The following is a 16,491-nucleotide window of genomic DNA, read 5'->3' as shown; positions in this document are numbered from 1 at the left end:
TGTGTCCGTGTCCTCTATTCTGTACCATTGATCCACCTTTCTATTTTGGTACCAATACCATGCCGTTTTTGTTACTATTGCTTTGTAGTAGAGTTGAAGATCTGGTATTGCGATACCCCCTGCTTCACTCTTTCTGCCAAGGATTGCTTTAGCTATTCTGGGTTTTTTATTCTTCCAGATGAATTTCATAATTGCTTGCTCTATTTCTGCAAGGTACATCATTGGGATTTTAATTGGAATTGCATTGAATCTGTATAGCACTTTTGGTAGTATGGCCATTTTGACAATATTAATTCTTCCTATCCAAGAACATGGGAGATCTTTCCATCTTCTAAGGTTTTCTTGAATTTCTTTCTTTAGTGTTCTGTAGTTCTCATTGTAGAGGTCTTTCACCTCTTTTGTGAGATTGATTCCCAAGTATTTTATTTTTTTCGAAGCTATTGTGAATGGGGTAGTTTTCCTAATTTCTCTTTCTGAAGATTCATCGCTTATATATAAAAATGCCTTCGATTTATGTGCATTGATCTTATATCCCGCTACTTTACTGAATTCACTTATGAGATCTAAAAGTTTTCTGGTGGAATTTCCTGGTTCCTCTAAGTATACAATCATATCATCAGCAAATAGGGATAGTTTGAGTTCTTCTTTTCCTATTCGTATCCCTTTAATTTCTTTGGTCTGTCTAATTGCTCTGGCTAGAGTTTCAAGGACGATATTGAATAGAAGTGGTGAAAGAGGGCATCCCTGCCTTGTTCCAGTTTTTAGAGGGAATGCTTTCAGTTTTTCACCATTAAGAATGATATTAGCCATGGGTTTAGCATAGATGGCCTTTACAATGTTAAGGAATGTTCCCACTATCCCTATTTTTTCTAGTGTTTTGAGCATGAAGGGGTGCTGTATTTTATCAAATGCTTTTTCTGCATCTATCGAAATAATCATGTGATTCTTGACTTTAAGTCTATTGATATGGTGAATGACATTTATTGATTTCCTGATGTTGAACCAACCTTGCATCCCTGGGATGAAACCCACTTGATCATGGTGCACTATCTTTTTAATATGTTTTTGTATGCGATTTGCTAAAATTTTGTTGAGAATTTTTGCGTCGATGTTCATTAAGGATATTGGTCTGAAATTTTCTTTCCTCGATGTGTCTCTGTCTGGTTTAGGAATCAGGGTAATATTGGCTTCATAGAATGAGTTTGGGAGAGTTCCCTCCTCTTCTATTTTCTGGAATACTTTGAGAAGTATTGGAATGAGTTCTTCTTTAAAAGTTTTGTAGAACTCGGCTGAGAACCCATCTGGTCCTGGACTTTTCTTTGTTGGAAGGCTTTTGATGACTTCTTCTATTTCATTACTTGAAATTGGTCTATTTAAATTGTGTATGTCCTCCTCGTTCAGTTTAGGCAATTCATATGTCTCTAGAAACCTGTTGATGTCTTCGAAATTTTCTATTTTGTTGGAGTATAGATTTTCAAAATAGCTTCTAATTATGTTTTGTATTTCGGTCGTGTCTGTTGTGATATTTCCTTGTTCATTCCGAATTTTAGTGATTTGGGTTTTCTCTCGTCTTCTCTTTGTTAGTGTGGCTAAAGGTTTATCAATTTTGTTTATTTTTTCGAAGAACCAACTATTTATTTTGTCAATTTTTTGTATTGTTTCTTTCGTTTCAATTTCGTTGATTTCAGCTCTGAGTTTAACTATTTCCTGTCTTCTACTACTTTTGGTGTTGGTCTGTTCTTCTTTTTCTAGGGCTTTGAGCTGTAGTGTTAGGTCATTTATTTTTTGAGTTTTACTTCTTTTATTAAATGCGCTCCATGAAATAAATCTTCCTCTAAGTACCGCTTTCATAGTGTCCCAGAGATTTTGATATGTTGTTTCTTTGTTCTCGTTTACCTCTAAGAATTTTTTAATTTCCTTCCTAATATCTTCTGTTATCCATTCATCATATAATAGCATATTGTTTAATCTCCAGGTGTTGGAGTAGTTTCTGTTTTTTACTCTTTCATTAATTTGTAACTTCAATCCATTATGATCTGATAGAATACAAGGTAGTGTCTCTATCTTCTTGTATTTGCTGACATTAGCTTTGTGGCATAATATATGGTCTATTTTAGAGAAGGATCCATGTGCTGCTGAGAAGAAAGTGTATTCGCTCTTGGTTGGATGGTATATTCTATAAATGTCTGTTAAGTCTAAATTATTGATTGTGTTATTGAGATCTATGGTTTCTTTGTTCAATATTTGTTTGGAAGATCTGTCCAGTGGTGAAAGAGGCGTGTTAAAATCACCTAGTATTATTGTGTTATGGTCTATTTGGTTTCTAAAATTGAGAAGGATTTGTTTAACATATATGGATGAGCCACTGTTTGGGGCATAGATGTTTATGATTGTTATATCTTGCTGATTTATGCTTCCCTTAAGCAGTATGAAATGTCCTTCTTTATCCCTTCTAACTAACATTGGCTTGAAGTCCACTTTATCTGAAATGAGGATGGATACTCCAGCTTTTTTGCTGAGCCCATGTGCATGGTATGTTTTTCCCCATCCTTTCACCTTTAGTCTATGGGTATCTCTTTCTATGAGGTGAGTCTCTTGCAGGCAACATATTGTTGGATCTTTCTTTTTAATCCAATCTGCCAGTCTATGTCTTTTGATTGATGAATTCAGGCCATTAACATTCAGGGTTATTATTGAGATATGATTTGTATTCCCAGTCATTTGGTTCATATTTAAAATTTTTGACACATCTTGGTTCCTCCTTTATTTGACAGTTCCTTTAGGATAATTCCTCCCTTTGCTGATTTGCTTCTTTGTTTTTTATCTCTTCCTCATGGAATATTTTGCTGAGAATGTTCTGTAATGCTGGCTTTCTTTTTGTAAATTCTTTTAGCTTTTGTTTATCATGGAATGATCTTATTTCATCATCAAATTTGAAGGTAAGTTTTGCTGGGTATAAGATTCTTGGTTGGCATCCATTTTCTTTCAGAGCTTGAAAAATGTTGTTCCAGGCCCTTCTAGCTTTTAGGGTCTGGATTGAAAAATCTGCTGATATCCGTATTGGCTTCCCCCTGAATGTAATTTGGTTCTTTTCTCTCACAGCCTTTAAAATTCTGTCTTTATTTTGTATGTTAGGTATTTTCATTATAATGTGCCTTGGTGTGGGTCTGTTGTAATTTTGTGTATTTGGAGTCCTATAAGCCTCTTGGACTTGATTTTCCATTTCATTCTTCAGATTTGGGAAATTTTCTGATATTATTTCTTCAAATAGATTGTTCATTCCTTTGGTTTGTTTCTCTAAGCCTTCCTCAATCCCAATAATTCTCAAATTTGGCCTTTTCATGATATCCCATAGTTCTTGGAGATTCTGTTCATGATTTCTCACCATCTTCTCTGTTTGTTCAACTTTGTTTTCGAGGTTAAATATTTTGTCTTCAATATCTGAAGTTCTGTCTTCCAGCTGTTCTATCCTATTGGTTGTGCTTTCTATGGAGTTCTTAATTTGGTTTATTGTTTCCTTCATTTCAAGGATTTCTGTTTGGTTTTTTTTCAATATCTCTAACTCTTTATTGAAATGATCTTTTGCTTCCTGAATTTGCTCTGTTAACTGTCGATTGGTGCGATCGTTCAATGCCTGCATTTGCTCTTTCATCTCATCGTTTGTTTCCCTAATCATTTTAATTATGTACATTCTGAACTCCCTTTCTGTCATTTCTTCTGCCATGCTGTCGTTGGATTTTATTGATGTAACATCTAGATTTGTTTGGGGCATTTTCTTCCCTTGTTTTCTCATATTGTTCAGGGATCAGTGGGTCATTAAGATATTGCAGATTTCCTCTATCAACTTATAATGTCCCTGAGGATTGTTAGTATATCCCCTCTTATCCTTCAGTAGCCTGAAGTCTTGGAGGAGGTTGATAATGCAGAGCTCCACGAAGAAGCTGCCTCTCTAGGGTGGTGACCCTCAGGTGGCGTATATTCCCTGCTAGTGGGCAGAGGTGTCTCCACTTGTTGACCAATGGTCATCCAACGGGGAAGTAGGCTGCGGGCTGAGGCAAGGCCTGTTTGTGCCTATGTCTCTGACTTTACTGTCCCTGTGGGAAAACCTCCCCTGGCCGGGAAGAGTCACTCGGTGGGGACGTCTTGCTAGTCAGTTGCCCTCCTAGAGGTTCCCCTCAATCTACAACTACCCCCTGGGCTGGGCTGTCTTCTTCTGCAACGATCCCAGGGGCCCGGACCTACGTCCTGGGCCTGGGAGCCTCACCCTTCGCAGGCGAGTCTCCTTAGGCTGCCTCTCCCAGAGAGTCTGCCCGCCGCCCTGGAAACTTCGCTCCGCCCCTAGGCGTGTCTCTGTGCGGCTCTTCCAGCAAGAAGCCACCTAGCTCCTGGGACCCTGCTCTGCACCAATCGCCTGGCTATGCAGCCCCTCCTCTGAGCCACCACCTGGAGCCCCGTACAATAGCTCCGAGACACAGAGACCCGCCACACACCTCCTCCTCCGGACAGCCGCCCGGTTTCCGACGCAGTCACTAGGAGTCCAAACAACTCACTTTGGGTCTCCTCCTCCCACCAACCACCCGTAGCCCTAGGCAGTCACTCCAAGTCCAAGTGACCCGCCCTGTTCCTCCTCCTCCTCCTTGGGGTAGCCGCCCGGGTGTTCAGGAGCGGTGGCTCCGAGACCAGGTGACTCACCACGCTCCTTCTCCAGGCAGGCCACCGGTGTTCCGGAGCGGTTGCTTTTAGTCCAATCAACTCACCACTCGCCTCCTCCTCTGGCAACCGCCTGTGGTTCTGATGCAGTCACTCACAGACTAAGCGTCCCACCGCTCTCCTCCTCCAGGCAGGCCACCACTGTTCTGGACCAGCTGCTCCGAGTTCAAACAGCTCGTCACGCAGCTCCTCCTCCGGCAACCGCCCGCAGCTCTGATGCAGTCACTCCCAGGTCAAACAACACGCCGCGCTCCTCCTCCTCCTCCGGGCAACCTCCCGGCACTCAGGAGCGCTCGCTCTGAGTTCAAACAGTTCACCACGCAACTCCTCCTCTGGCAACCGCCTGTGGTTCTGATGCAGTCATTCCCAGACCAAGCGTCCCGCCGTGCTCCTCCTCTTCCTCCGGGCAGTCCCCCGGCGCTCAGGAGCGCCCACTCTGAGTTCAAACAGCTCACCACGCAGCTCCTCCTCTGGCAACCGCCCGTGGCTCTGATGCAGTCACTCCTAGACCCAAGCGACCCGCCGGGCCTCTCCTCCTCCTCCGGGCAACCCCCCGGTGTTCGGAAGCGGTCACTCTGGGTCCAAACAGCTCACCACGCAGCTCCTCCCCAGGCAGCCGCCCGGAGCCCCAGCGGCTGCTCGAGTCCAAGCGCTATGCTGAGCCGCCTCCTCTACGATGATCCCAGTTGTCCGTGTTTATCGCTCCAGTGGGGGGAGGGGCGTCTCACCGAGCAACTCCACTTCACAAATTCCCTGCGTTCTGGGGCTACCGCCCCATCCGGGACGCCTCCCCAACAGGAGAGACTCACCCGGCAGCTTTGAGTTGGTCCCAAGCCTCTCACTATCTCCTCTTTTGAATCTTGCGTCCTGGAGCAGCGTGAAATGCAGCCGCCCTCTAGTCCGCCATCTTGGCCCGCCCTCAGAAGTACTAAATTCTAGTTAAATGTTTTGCTGTTTGTAAAGAGGGATTCTGCAGGCATCTTCAGTCATTTCTAATTGAATAAGCAGAGGCAAACGCCACAGGCAGGATTTATTATCACTATTTGTAAGCCTTATGGTTTACCTTGGTAGGGTTTGATGGAAGAAGCACCTGTGCATACATTCATGTATATACGTGCATGCATGTCCTATTTATAGAGCACCTTGGGAAAGCCTAATCCATTATATCAATTTGCTTTGTAAATCTAAAGAAAGTCTTTCTTAAAAATGTACTCTTGTGCTCACTTCGGCAGCACATATACTAAAATTGGAACCATACAGAGAAGATTAGCATGGCACCTGCACAAGAATGACACGCAAATTCGTGAAGCATTCCATATTTTTAAAAAATGTACTCTTTAATGGGACTGGGGGAGTAGCTCAGTGGTAGAGCACTTGCCTAACATGCACAAGGCCCTGGCTTTAATTCCTAGCATTGGGGAGGTATGGGTAGGGGAGAGGCCCTGATTAAGACTACTGATCTAGTTAATTGAGCTAAGGTTCTAGCATTAAATAGTTAATCTCACTTAACTTATTTTAGTTAACTTTATTTTTTTAAAAGAATCTGATATTTATTTTCCATAACCTTGTTTCCATTTTGCTTAATAAGTGTCTGCAGAACAGCTCAAGTCCACTCCGTGGTTGTTCCTACCCACTCAGTAGCCTGAGCAGTGGGGGCTGAGACCAGTCTTCAGTGGCTGGCTGGGCACTCCAGTCTTCAGCAGGGAACTGCTGGACAGGCATAGAGGGCACCTGCACACCTCAGACCAGTCTGCAGCCTCAGGTTGAGCAGCAGTGAACTCGGGAGCTGGAGCAGTCCATCCAACCTGAAATTCCTCCTTGGTCACAGCTTTTTCAGCAGCAGCCTGCTCTCCCTTTGCAATCTCTTCAGGATCTCTGTCATCAGGCATGACCTCCCAGGGATGTTCATGGGAAATGGTGCCACACACGCGCAGAACTTCTTGGACCAGCATCCATATCAGAACCACAAAATGAGCCCTCTTATTGTTGCATGGAATGGCAATGTCCACATAGCGCAGAGGAGAGTCTGTGTTACACAAAGCAATGGTAGGCAGATTGACATAAGATGCTTCTGTAAGAGGCCGGTGGTCAGCCCTGGGATCAGTAACCCCCAGAAGACGTGGCGCCCGGAAGGCTGCCTGGGTCGGTTAGCGAAGGTTCCAGGAGTGAAGCGGCCAGCAATAGGAGTGGCTCTGGTGGCGGCAGCACACTTCAGCACAGACCGCTGACCAGTATTCCTGGAGGATATGACACTAACATTGGCAGGGTTTTCGATGGCAACAATGGCACGAGCTGCCAGCAGAAGCTTCTCCCAGGTTCTCTTCAGATTTATGATGTATACACCATCACTTTTCCTTTTGTAGATAAATTGTTCCATCTGGAAATCAAGGTTGGTGCCATCTAACTGGGTTCCTGCTGCAAGGAATTTGATGACAACCTCTTCCTTCATTTGCAGGACATCAAGGGCTCTGGACATTGTGACAGTTTCCCTTTAAGTTACGACGGGAATCAAGAACAACCCTGTATAGACCCCTCCCTGGCTAGCTCGGAAAGGTTAACTTTATCTTGACAATACCATAAATTGTGTGAATTAATATTGTTTTAAGAATTAAAATCTGGGGCTTAAAGAGATGAGTAACTATTCTCCTTTATTTATTTTGGGGTTAGGAACTGAAACCAAAAATACTAAGTAAGGTTAAAAAGTTTTCAAGTGGCAGAGTAGGAATTTAAAGTTTAATTTTAAAGTTTAAATTCTAACCCTAGAAGTGTGAGAATTAAAGTCAGTACTATAGACATTACATCAAGCTTGCTACTTCTGACAGGAACCTTCCTAGAACATATTCTTGTTTCTTTTACCTATTCTACCCACACCAACTCAGGACCAATGAGATACTATTTGCTTCATAAAAGTTTATTTTTTCACCAAAATAGTGATTTCTTTTTTCTCCAATTTATTTTTTGTCTAAATTGTCCAATCTGACGCAACACACACACCACAACATCACAAACATGCTTTTTTCCTCAGAAAGTCTTTTTTGAATATGGATTTTGAATTCCTTAAAGGTAGATGATGTTACTTTTTCCAAGTCCAAACAGATTTACCTACCTTTGAAATAGGTACTCAAAAATATTGGTAGACAGACTTTTGCATTTTCACAGCTTGTTTCTAAGAAGTAAGGTATGACAATAATAAGTTGTGGTAATTAGAAAAATCCCAATGTTAAAGGACAGGCATTTCTGATACAAGTACCTTGGTAACAGTAAAAGGAAGAGAAAACACAGGTGGCATGAGGCAGTTTATGATTGCAGAATACAGGAGGAGAAATGGACACCAATCAGAAACTGGTCTCCCATCCTGTTTTGTCCTAGATTTGACAGGATGTGGAGAATAAATGGCTGTGGATGATGTAAAGAGAAATCTGTTTCTAAAAGATGAAATCATCAGTTTTGAACCTTTTAACCATAAGAGAACCATCCTTCTGTTTTCATAAAGGCTACAATTAGAACGAACAACTTACTTCATTTCAAATTTCGTAAAATGTAAAAGTAAGCATTTGCTATATAAGATGATAACGCCGGGAAACTTGGTTCCTACAACAATTTCACAATACTCACTTTTTGAGGCGCTGGAGATGGAGCCCAGGGGCTCCCACAGCCAGGCAAGGGCTCCACCACAGCAGCTCCACATGCTAACTGAACCCTTCCTCAGCCTCCCTCATGCCCACTTCAGCCTGCTCTCCATGTCCCCTCCAGAGGTGAGTATAATTTTTAATAAAATAAGTATCTTTTATGCAATGAGGACATTATATTAATGAGTACTAAAAATATCTTCTCCCCTTTACATTCCCCCATTAAGATTTCTGGGAAGAATGTGTAGTGAGGGGAGAATATACCTCTTGGAGGTTTCTGGTTTTACCCCTTCCTCTCTTCTTACCGTTACTAGACATCGACACATGTTTGCATAAGCCACAGAGAAACTGGGTTCATCAATAGCCTTCTCAAAGACCAGGTCAATGACTCCTTTCAGCCGCTCCTCTGTGTCAACGGTAAGTCCTGACACTTGCTTCATCAGTTGGTTGAACATCTGTGGTGTCAATTTATTTAAGATACTTCGAACTTTTCTAAAAAGTTCCTAAAAGGTTTACAAAAAAGAAAAGAATATTACCCTAATTATGACAATATGATGTGTTCTGAAAGGATTTTAAAAATATAACTTATAAGTTCAAATTCTCAAATTTATTAACAAGGACTATGAACTAGTAAGACAAATAATTAAATACATCTATTTTAACAATTTATAAATAACGTATCCAACTTTCTGTTTAACTGATGATGAGAATTCTAAGAAATAAATGTATTCAAACGTTGTTGACAGGGACATCATCTGATATATATATTTTCTTCTTTGTGATGTTGGGGATTGAACCCAGGGCCTCGTGCATCCTAAAAGCACACTCTATCAGTGGACGGCCCTTTCTGGGACATTTCTAAGGCCAATGTGACAATATGTGACAAAAGCTATGAAACTGTGGATGTGTAATTATAGTTTTAGAAATTGATTCATATTTAGGGATAAAGATTTTAGATATAATAATTTCTATCATAATCCTTTAAAGAAAATAACTTCAATGTGCAAATATAGGAATTTTTCTAAGTTACAGTATAATATAAATTATGAGTCTTTTGAGTCCAAGCAAGAGTCTTTTAAAATGATATTTTAGAAACATTCATGGAGTTAGGAATAAAAGAAACTTGCCTCAGCTAGAAAAAGGGGATCTACAACCCTCTTTAATGGTAAAAGATTGAAATCTTTCCCCTAAGATTGGGAACAAAGCAAAAATATCTGTCCTTACCATTCCTATTCAATATCATACTGAAGGTGCTAATTAGTGCAATAAGACAAAGAAAAAGAAATAAAGTGTACAAATTACAAAGGAAGAAACACTTCAGAGATGATGTAATTGTCTACATAGAAATCATAAATAATCTAAAAAAAGAGCTACTATAATAAGTCAGTCTAGCAATTATAGGATACACCATCAAGTGCAAATAAATAAAAATTTGTTGAAGTACCATTTAACATAGCACCAAAATCCCCAACACACTTGATAAAAATCTAATAAAATATCCACAGGAGCTATATGATGAAAACAATAAATCATTGATGAAAGAGACCAAACAGAAAAGCCTGAGTAATTTTGGAAAAAAACAAAAACAAAAACTGGAGAACTCATACAACCTGATTTCAATATTAACTATGTATAGGACTAAATAAAAACTGTAGTACTGGCCAAAGGATAGACATACAGCTCAAAAGAACCAAAGAATAGAGAAACAGACTCATATATATAATGAATTGATTTTCAACAAAGATGAAAGGGAAATTCATTGGTGAAAAGACAGTCTATTCAACAAACTGTGATAGAATGACTGGGCATTCAAAATGAAATAAAGATGACATCAAGTAAAAGAACCATATCATGCACCCTTTACAAAACTCAAGTAAAAGTGGATCACGGAACTAAATATAAAAACTAAAATTACAGACTTGTAGAAGCAACATAGGAAAAAAACTTTGCATTTGTGTCATGCAAAGATTTCCTACATATGATAGCAAAAGCACAATCCACAAATGTAAAGTTGATAAAATGAAGATCATCAAAATGAAAAGCTACTTTCTGTGAAAGACACTATTATAAGAATAAAAACATAAAGCACAGAATATCACAGAACATCTGTAAATATGTACAGAACTCAGAATATGTAGGGAACTCTGAAAACTCAACATTAAGAAAAAAATCAGGTGCTGGGGTTGTGGCTCAGTGGTAGAGCGCTTGCCTAGCATGTGTGAGGCACTGGGTTTGATTCTTGGCACCACAAAAAATAAGCAAAAAATAAAAGGTATTAGAAAAGAAAGAAAGAAAATACATCACTCAATGAAAAATGGCAAAGGATAGCAACAGAAACTTTCCCAGAGAAGATGCACATGAAAAGATGTTCAAAGTCATTAGTTATTTGGAAAATGCAAATTAACGCTACAAAGACATACCACAGCATGTCTATTAGAATGACTAAACTTTAAAAAGTAGGAAAAAGCAAATGGTGGGGAAGATAAAGAACAACCGGATTCCTTGCCATCAGAAACACAAAACAGTAAAACCAGTTTGCAAAACATTTAATTTTACTAGCATTTTCCAAAAAGGTTAAACATATATCCACCAAAAGACTGACCAATTCCATGGCTAGGTACTCATCCCAAAGTAACTGATTTATGCTCACACAAATCCTGCATGTAAACATTTACAGCAAATTTAGTGGTCATTGCCCAACAACTGTTCATCCCGTAAATGGAAAAACTAACCAACACTACTGACAATTAAAAAGAAAACAATGACAACAATTAAAAAAAAAAAAGTTCATGATATGTGAAAATAATATGGGTAGATGTAAAATGCATGTGCTAACTACAGGAAGCCATGGTTAAAATGATTCAAGGAAATATTACAGAGACAGAGCAGATTAGTGATTATCAGACGTAAGCATGAAGAAAAAGGGTAAGTGTGAGGTAACATGAGGGTATTGGGGCTGATGGAAACGTTACTGGGGTCTAACGAAAATGTTTTATATTTTGATTGAGGTCTTAGCGTTTGTCAACAATTACAGAAATGTACACAAAAGGAAATTTTTCTTTCAATCAATATTGCAATAAAAAAAAGTTGTAAAAATGCAAGAAACCATGATATAATACATGAAAAAGTTTATAAAATGTTTTATTTCTGTCAAAAACTTATATATGAATACAAGGATATTTAGAATTTGTGTAGATATGTTAACATTTTCTCTAGGCAGGAGATAAATAAAAATTTTAAAAATTATACTGTCAAATTTTCCAGCAACAAGTCAGTACGGATTTAAAAAACAAATAAATGTTGAGCACAGTGGTACACGCCAGTAATGCCAGTGACTCCGGAGGCTGAGGCAGGAGGATCACAAGTTTGAGGCCCGTCTCAGCAAATTAATGAGGCCCTCAGCAACTTAGTGGGGATATAGCTCAGTGGTAAAGTGCCTCTGCTCTGCCCCTGAGTTCAAACCCCAGTACCAAAAAAAAAAAAAAAAAAAAAAAAAAAGAGAGAGAGAGAGAGAGAGAGAGAAAAGGCTTATATCAACCAAGATAGTATCTTCTTTCAGGTTTTAAAAATCAAACCTCCTTTGTGTCAGTAAAAAAGCTTCAACTATTCCTACTTTCAGAAAATAATGTAAGCATAGGAAAAAGGATAATAAACAGGTAATAAGTATTTATTGAAAATCATTCATTCATGTGTAATTATCTACTTTATGTTCAAGAAATTCTGCATGAGGTACAAATGACATATAAAGCACAGTTACAGCCTTCCATGTAACAAAACCTGGCTGAAAGACAAGATACTCACAAGCAAAGTAGCTAGGATTAACTAGGGACCAGGAAAGGGAGTGACCACAGGCTTTGAACTGGTCAGGAAATGACCTCAAAAGGAAAGGAGAACTGGGCCAGATTATGGAAGACAGAAGAAGCTGGCTGCATGAAAAGAAAAGGGAGACGACATCTGAGGAAGAAGAAAACATTTTAGGAAGGAACTGTTCCTTGTTTGCTTCTTTGAGTTTGGTACTGGGCGACTGGCAAACATTCTACCACTCAGCTACATCTCCAGCCCTGGGAAGACATTTCTTTTTCTTTTAAATCCCTCTACATATCAGCTTTACTGCAAGAACTTATAATGAGCATCTATGATCAAATGTCAGAGGTTTGGGGGGTTTTTTGGTATGTGAGTGGTACTAGAGATTGAACCCAAGGCCATCTATCACTAAGCCAACTCCTGACTCTTTCTGAGACAGGGTCTCACAAAAACTGTCTGGACTGGCCTTGAACTTGTGATCCTCCTGCCTTAATCAACTGAGTCTCTGGGATTACATGTTGTACCACCATGCCCTGTTTAGGAAGGGACTGTTATTTAAGAATTCCTATTTTGGGGACAGAAAGAAAAATCTGGAATATCAGAAGATTGGTGTTCATTAGTAGTGAGAGAAAATGACTCTTGAATGTTAGGTTATAATGCACAGATGAAGCCAGGTGTGGCAACACCTATAATCCCAGCTCCCTAGGAGGCGATGAAGGAGGGTCCTAAGTTTGAATACAGCGATGGCAACTTGGAGGGATCCTATCTGAAAATAAAAAATATAAATAAAAGGGTTGGGGATGCAGATCAGTGGTAGAGCTCCCCTGAGTTCACTCCCCAGTACCAAAAAATAAAAATTGAAAAAGCTCAATGAAGAGAAAAGGTAAAAATCAGTGTTTTAGGTAGCCAAATCAGTCAATAGCAACTGGAATCTATGCATCACAAAGAAAGGAGAGGTGAAGCAAGGGAAGCCAGCAGAAAGACCACCAGAGCAGTGTAGCAGCAGAGTGCAGACCCGTCTGAGGCGAGGATTTCTTAGTGCTGTGAGGACATGATGGACCCTACAGGAAGATGAGGTATACAGTGAAGCGACAAAAGAGAGAGTTTTCTGGTGGTATTGGCAAAAAGAAAACCATTGTTTTGACAAAATGAAAAGAAATAATGTCAAGAACCACAGGCAACCTGGGGCACACCTATATGCAGAGAAGAAGACTGGATCAATAGGCTTGGAGTTAATATAATCAGATATGTTTCTGAGATAAGGATCATTAATTGGGGACGGGGGGCTCTGTTACAGAATAAAGAAAGATCACAAGTCACAAGAAATGGACTCTCCCATAACCACAACACTCTAGGCAACTTGTTTCCTTATGGAAAAAAGGACAGCATCTGTTTCTTCTCCACAGGTTTAGTAATGATCTAATGACATAAGGCATCAATACAAATATCTTACCTACTACAACGAAACAATGATGAAAATCTAGTAGGAATTTTTAACTGTCTTCAGAAGAGATTTAGGCCCCCATTACTGTTAAGCATTTCTCAGGGAGAATGAAGAAATGGACTATAGAAGCTTTTTTTTCATTTAAAGGTTTAGATATGTTCAGGAGACAGAAAATAAAGGACTTGACTTTAATGAATATGAAGGAGGACATAATTAGGGATTTTTGACAAACTTTGTGACATCACTGAGAGATGAACAAAGGCAAACAGTCAAACAGGTTTGAACAGGTTGGCTTTTTTTTGGATCTAATCATTTTTTCTCTTTGCTTTGTATGAACAACATTTCTTGTTGGTTTAAACATTTAACAAATGTTCAGTGATTATCTGCTATGTATGAAGTTTCTGCTGGTGCTGAATCAGACATGTCCAAGGAACATCAACACACTGCGTATGTGTCTGGGCTTCAGGAACCAGGCCAAATACTTCAAATCACTTCATTTCACCTTCACACTGTCCTATGAGGTACATACTGTTTGTATCTTCACTTTGTAGTTGAGATTAAGAACCTGCCTAACAGAGTCAGGATTGTCTCCAGAGCTGGAATTTTTAACTACTACACTAAAATTGCTAATGGTGAAAAAATAGATATAAAGGAATCAGACTGAAAAGTTAATATGTGATCTGTGAGAGAATTCAGTGTGAATGCCTAGAAGCAAAAACATCTAAAGGCGACAGTAGATGGTACCTAGGTTTAGTAAGTGGCACTGTGTGTACAAAATATGAATAAAGCTTTATAACTTGATATGCAAAAATTAATATTTTGAGGCTTAAAAAAGAAATTCATTCAATTTACCCTAATGAGTTCTGAGAGTAGAATATAAACAAAAAGATGTATAAAATTTTATTTTATTCTAAAAGACCCCAAAATAAGATCTTTATATTTTAGCTTCTTAGAAATGAAGGCCTCAGAGGGTGCACACCTGTAATCCTAGCGATCTGGGTGGCTGATACAGGAGAATCACAAGTTCAAAGCCAACATTAGAAACTTAGCAGGGTAAAAACCTTGTCTCAAAATATAAAAAAAGGGCTAGGATATGGAATGTGGCTCAGAGGTTAAGTGCCCCAGGGTTCAATCCCTTGTACAAACAATAAGAGGGAGGGAGGAAGGAAAGAAGGAAGGTAGGGAGGGAGGGAGGGAGGAAGGAAGGAAGGAAGGAAGAGAGAGAAGGTCTGATAAGAGACCCGAACAATATAAGGCCTAAATGATAGAACTCTTTCATATGTGAGCCCTCCAGACATGGTGTTTTGAAAAAGCACATAAACTAATTTCAAGAGAAAATAGTATACATGATGGCTTTGAGAATAATGCTTTTACTGGAAGAAAAATACAAAAAGTCTTAAACTGATATTTCTATATACTAATAAGGCAAAATGTTGAGACAAATCAAAATGTTATAATTCCAAAATGTTATAATATGCTCCTGTTCTCACCTGGGTTTTGATGTTTTCAGGATCCTCAGCTTGGCTATCTCGTTTTTGGCTGGGCTTCCAGGCATTCTCTGCCTTCTTTAAGTGCACATCTTCTTTTACAGAAACGGTGATGATCTTCCTGGGCTCCCTTCTCTGTCCAGGTTGAGACCTCCGTGGCCCAACGTTCAATAACTAGGACAAGAATATTATATCTATTCAGAGTACTTACAATTTACTGTGTCTGCTGTGCTGTTCAAGTAAAGCCTGATGTTCACACCAAACGCTTCAACATGGAAAGACTAGGCCCTGAAGTTAGAGGACACAGAATACCATGAACCTAATGGCCTTCACTTCTATAATTTTTGATACTGAAGTCCTAAATGGGACAAAAAGTCATGTTGAGTGTGGCTCCCAGTTGGGTGTGGTGGCGTACTCCTGCAATTCCAGCAACTCAGGAGGTCACGGCAAAAAGACTGCAAGTTTGAGGTCAGCCTCAGCAACTCAGACCGTAAGTAATTTAGGGAGATCCTGTCTCAAATAAAAAAAATATAAAGGGCTAGGAATGAAGTGCCCCTGGGTTAAGTCCCCAATAACAAAACAAAACAAAAAGACTTGTTCCTAGCAGAAAAGACTATCTCTAACTGAACCTCTAAAGTTATATGAACTGGACTAGCCAATTTCCATAATCAAAAAAAATTCAAAGGAAGTAGTCATCAGTCACAAATACGCTTTAAAAACTGGGTTTTACATTTTTAGAGCGAAATACAAATACATACAACTTCATCACTAAAATTCTCTATAGCACTGACACCCCCTATTGCTAACCATACTGAATAGCTTTAAATCTGCTGGGTCAGAAATACCAAAATAAGCCCTTCTTATGATCAGTGAGAGTCAAACTAAATCACTCCCTGAAAAAAATGTCTTTGTTTGTTAGCTCCCTGTTCCTGCCAGATTCCCACCCTACTCCTGTGAACACCAATATAGGCTGATATATCAGAGCAGTCACCAAATTAAGTACTTTTACTTAAAAGTTATACTTCTGAATATCTAAATATCCATAACAAAAGCTACCTTAAATGTTTGAAAATCAATTTGCAAGATTAAAGATTGGGCTGGGTGTGGTGGCACATGCCTGTAATCTCAGTGGTTTAGGAGGTTGAGATATGAGGATCACAACTTTGAGGCCAGATTCAGCAATTTAGTGAGGCCTTAATCAGTAAAGCTCGAGCTCAAGTCTTACATAAGGTTCTGTCTTAAAAAAAAAAAAAAGGATGGAAATGTAGATCAGTGGAAAAGTGCCCCTGGGTTAAATCCCCAGTACCATAATAATAATAATAATAATAATAATAATAATAATAGTAGTAGTAGTAGTAGTAATCAACATTGGGCTGATACTAAGCCCTGCTACCTCCCAGACTTCTTGTTATATAAT

The 16,491-nt window shown here is 39.4% G+C and overlaps 1 protein-coding gene, 1 non-coding gene and 1 pseudogene across 31 annotated transcripts in view; 1 reads left to right on the top strand and 2 right to left on the bottom strand.

The window, feature by feature from the left end:
• Eif4g3 (eukaryotic translation initiation factor 4 gamma 3) overlaps positions 1-16,491 on the bottom strand; it is a 294,208-nt gene that overhangs the window by 47,670 nt on the left and 230,047 nt on the right. For all 30 annotated transcript variants that reach the window (XM_047526878.1, XM_047526927.1, XM_047526928.1 and 27 more), the window contains 2 exons: positions 15,078-15,248; positions 8,645-8,842 (listed from right to left, as the gene is read on the bottom strand). In XM_047526878.1, the coding sequence (XP_047382834.1) occupies positions 8,645-8,842; positions 15,078-15,248 (369 nt within the window). The remainder of the gene's footprint in view (positions 1-8,644; positions 8,843-15,077; positions 15,249-16,491) is intronic.
• On the top strand, positions 5,927-6,033 carry LOC124968102 (U6 spliceosomal RNA). The gene has a single exon (XR_007105634.1). It is a non-coding gene; the product is annotated as a U6 spliceosomal RNA (small nuclear RNA).
• LOC124965794 (40S ribosomal protein SA-like) lies at positions 6,314-7,186 on the bottom strand (annotated as a pseudogene).

Source organism: Sciurus carolinensis, chromosome 1 (assembly GCF_902686445.1).
Source record: "Sciurus carolinensis chromosome 1, mSciCar1.2, whole genome shotgun sequence".
In the NCBI taxonomy this organism is placed as follows: Eukaryota; Metazoa; Chordata; class Mammalia; order Rodentia; family Sciuridae; genus Sciurus; species Sciurus carolinensis.
The sequence above is the reverse complement of the archived record's forward strand: the minus strand, read 5'-3'. Positions and strand labels throughout refer to the sequence as shown.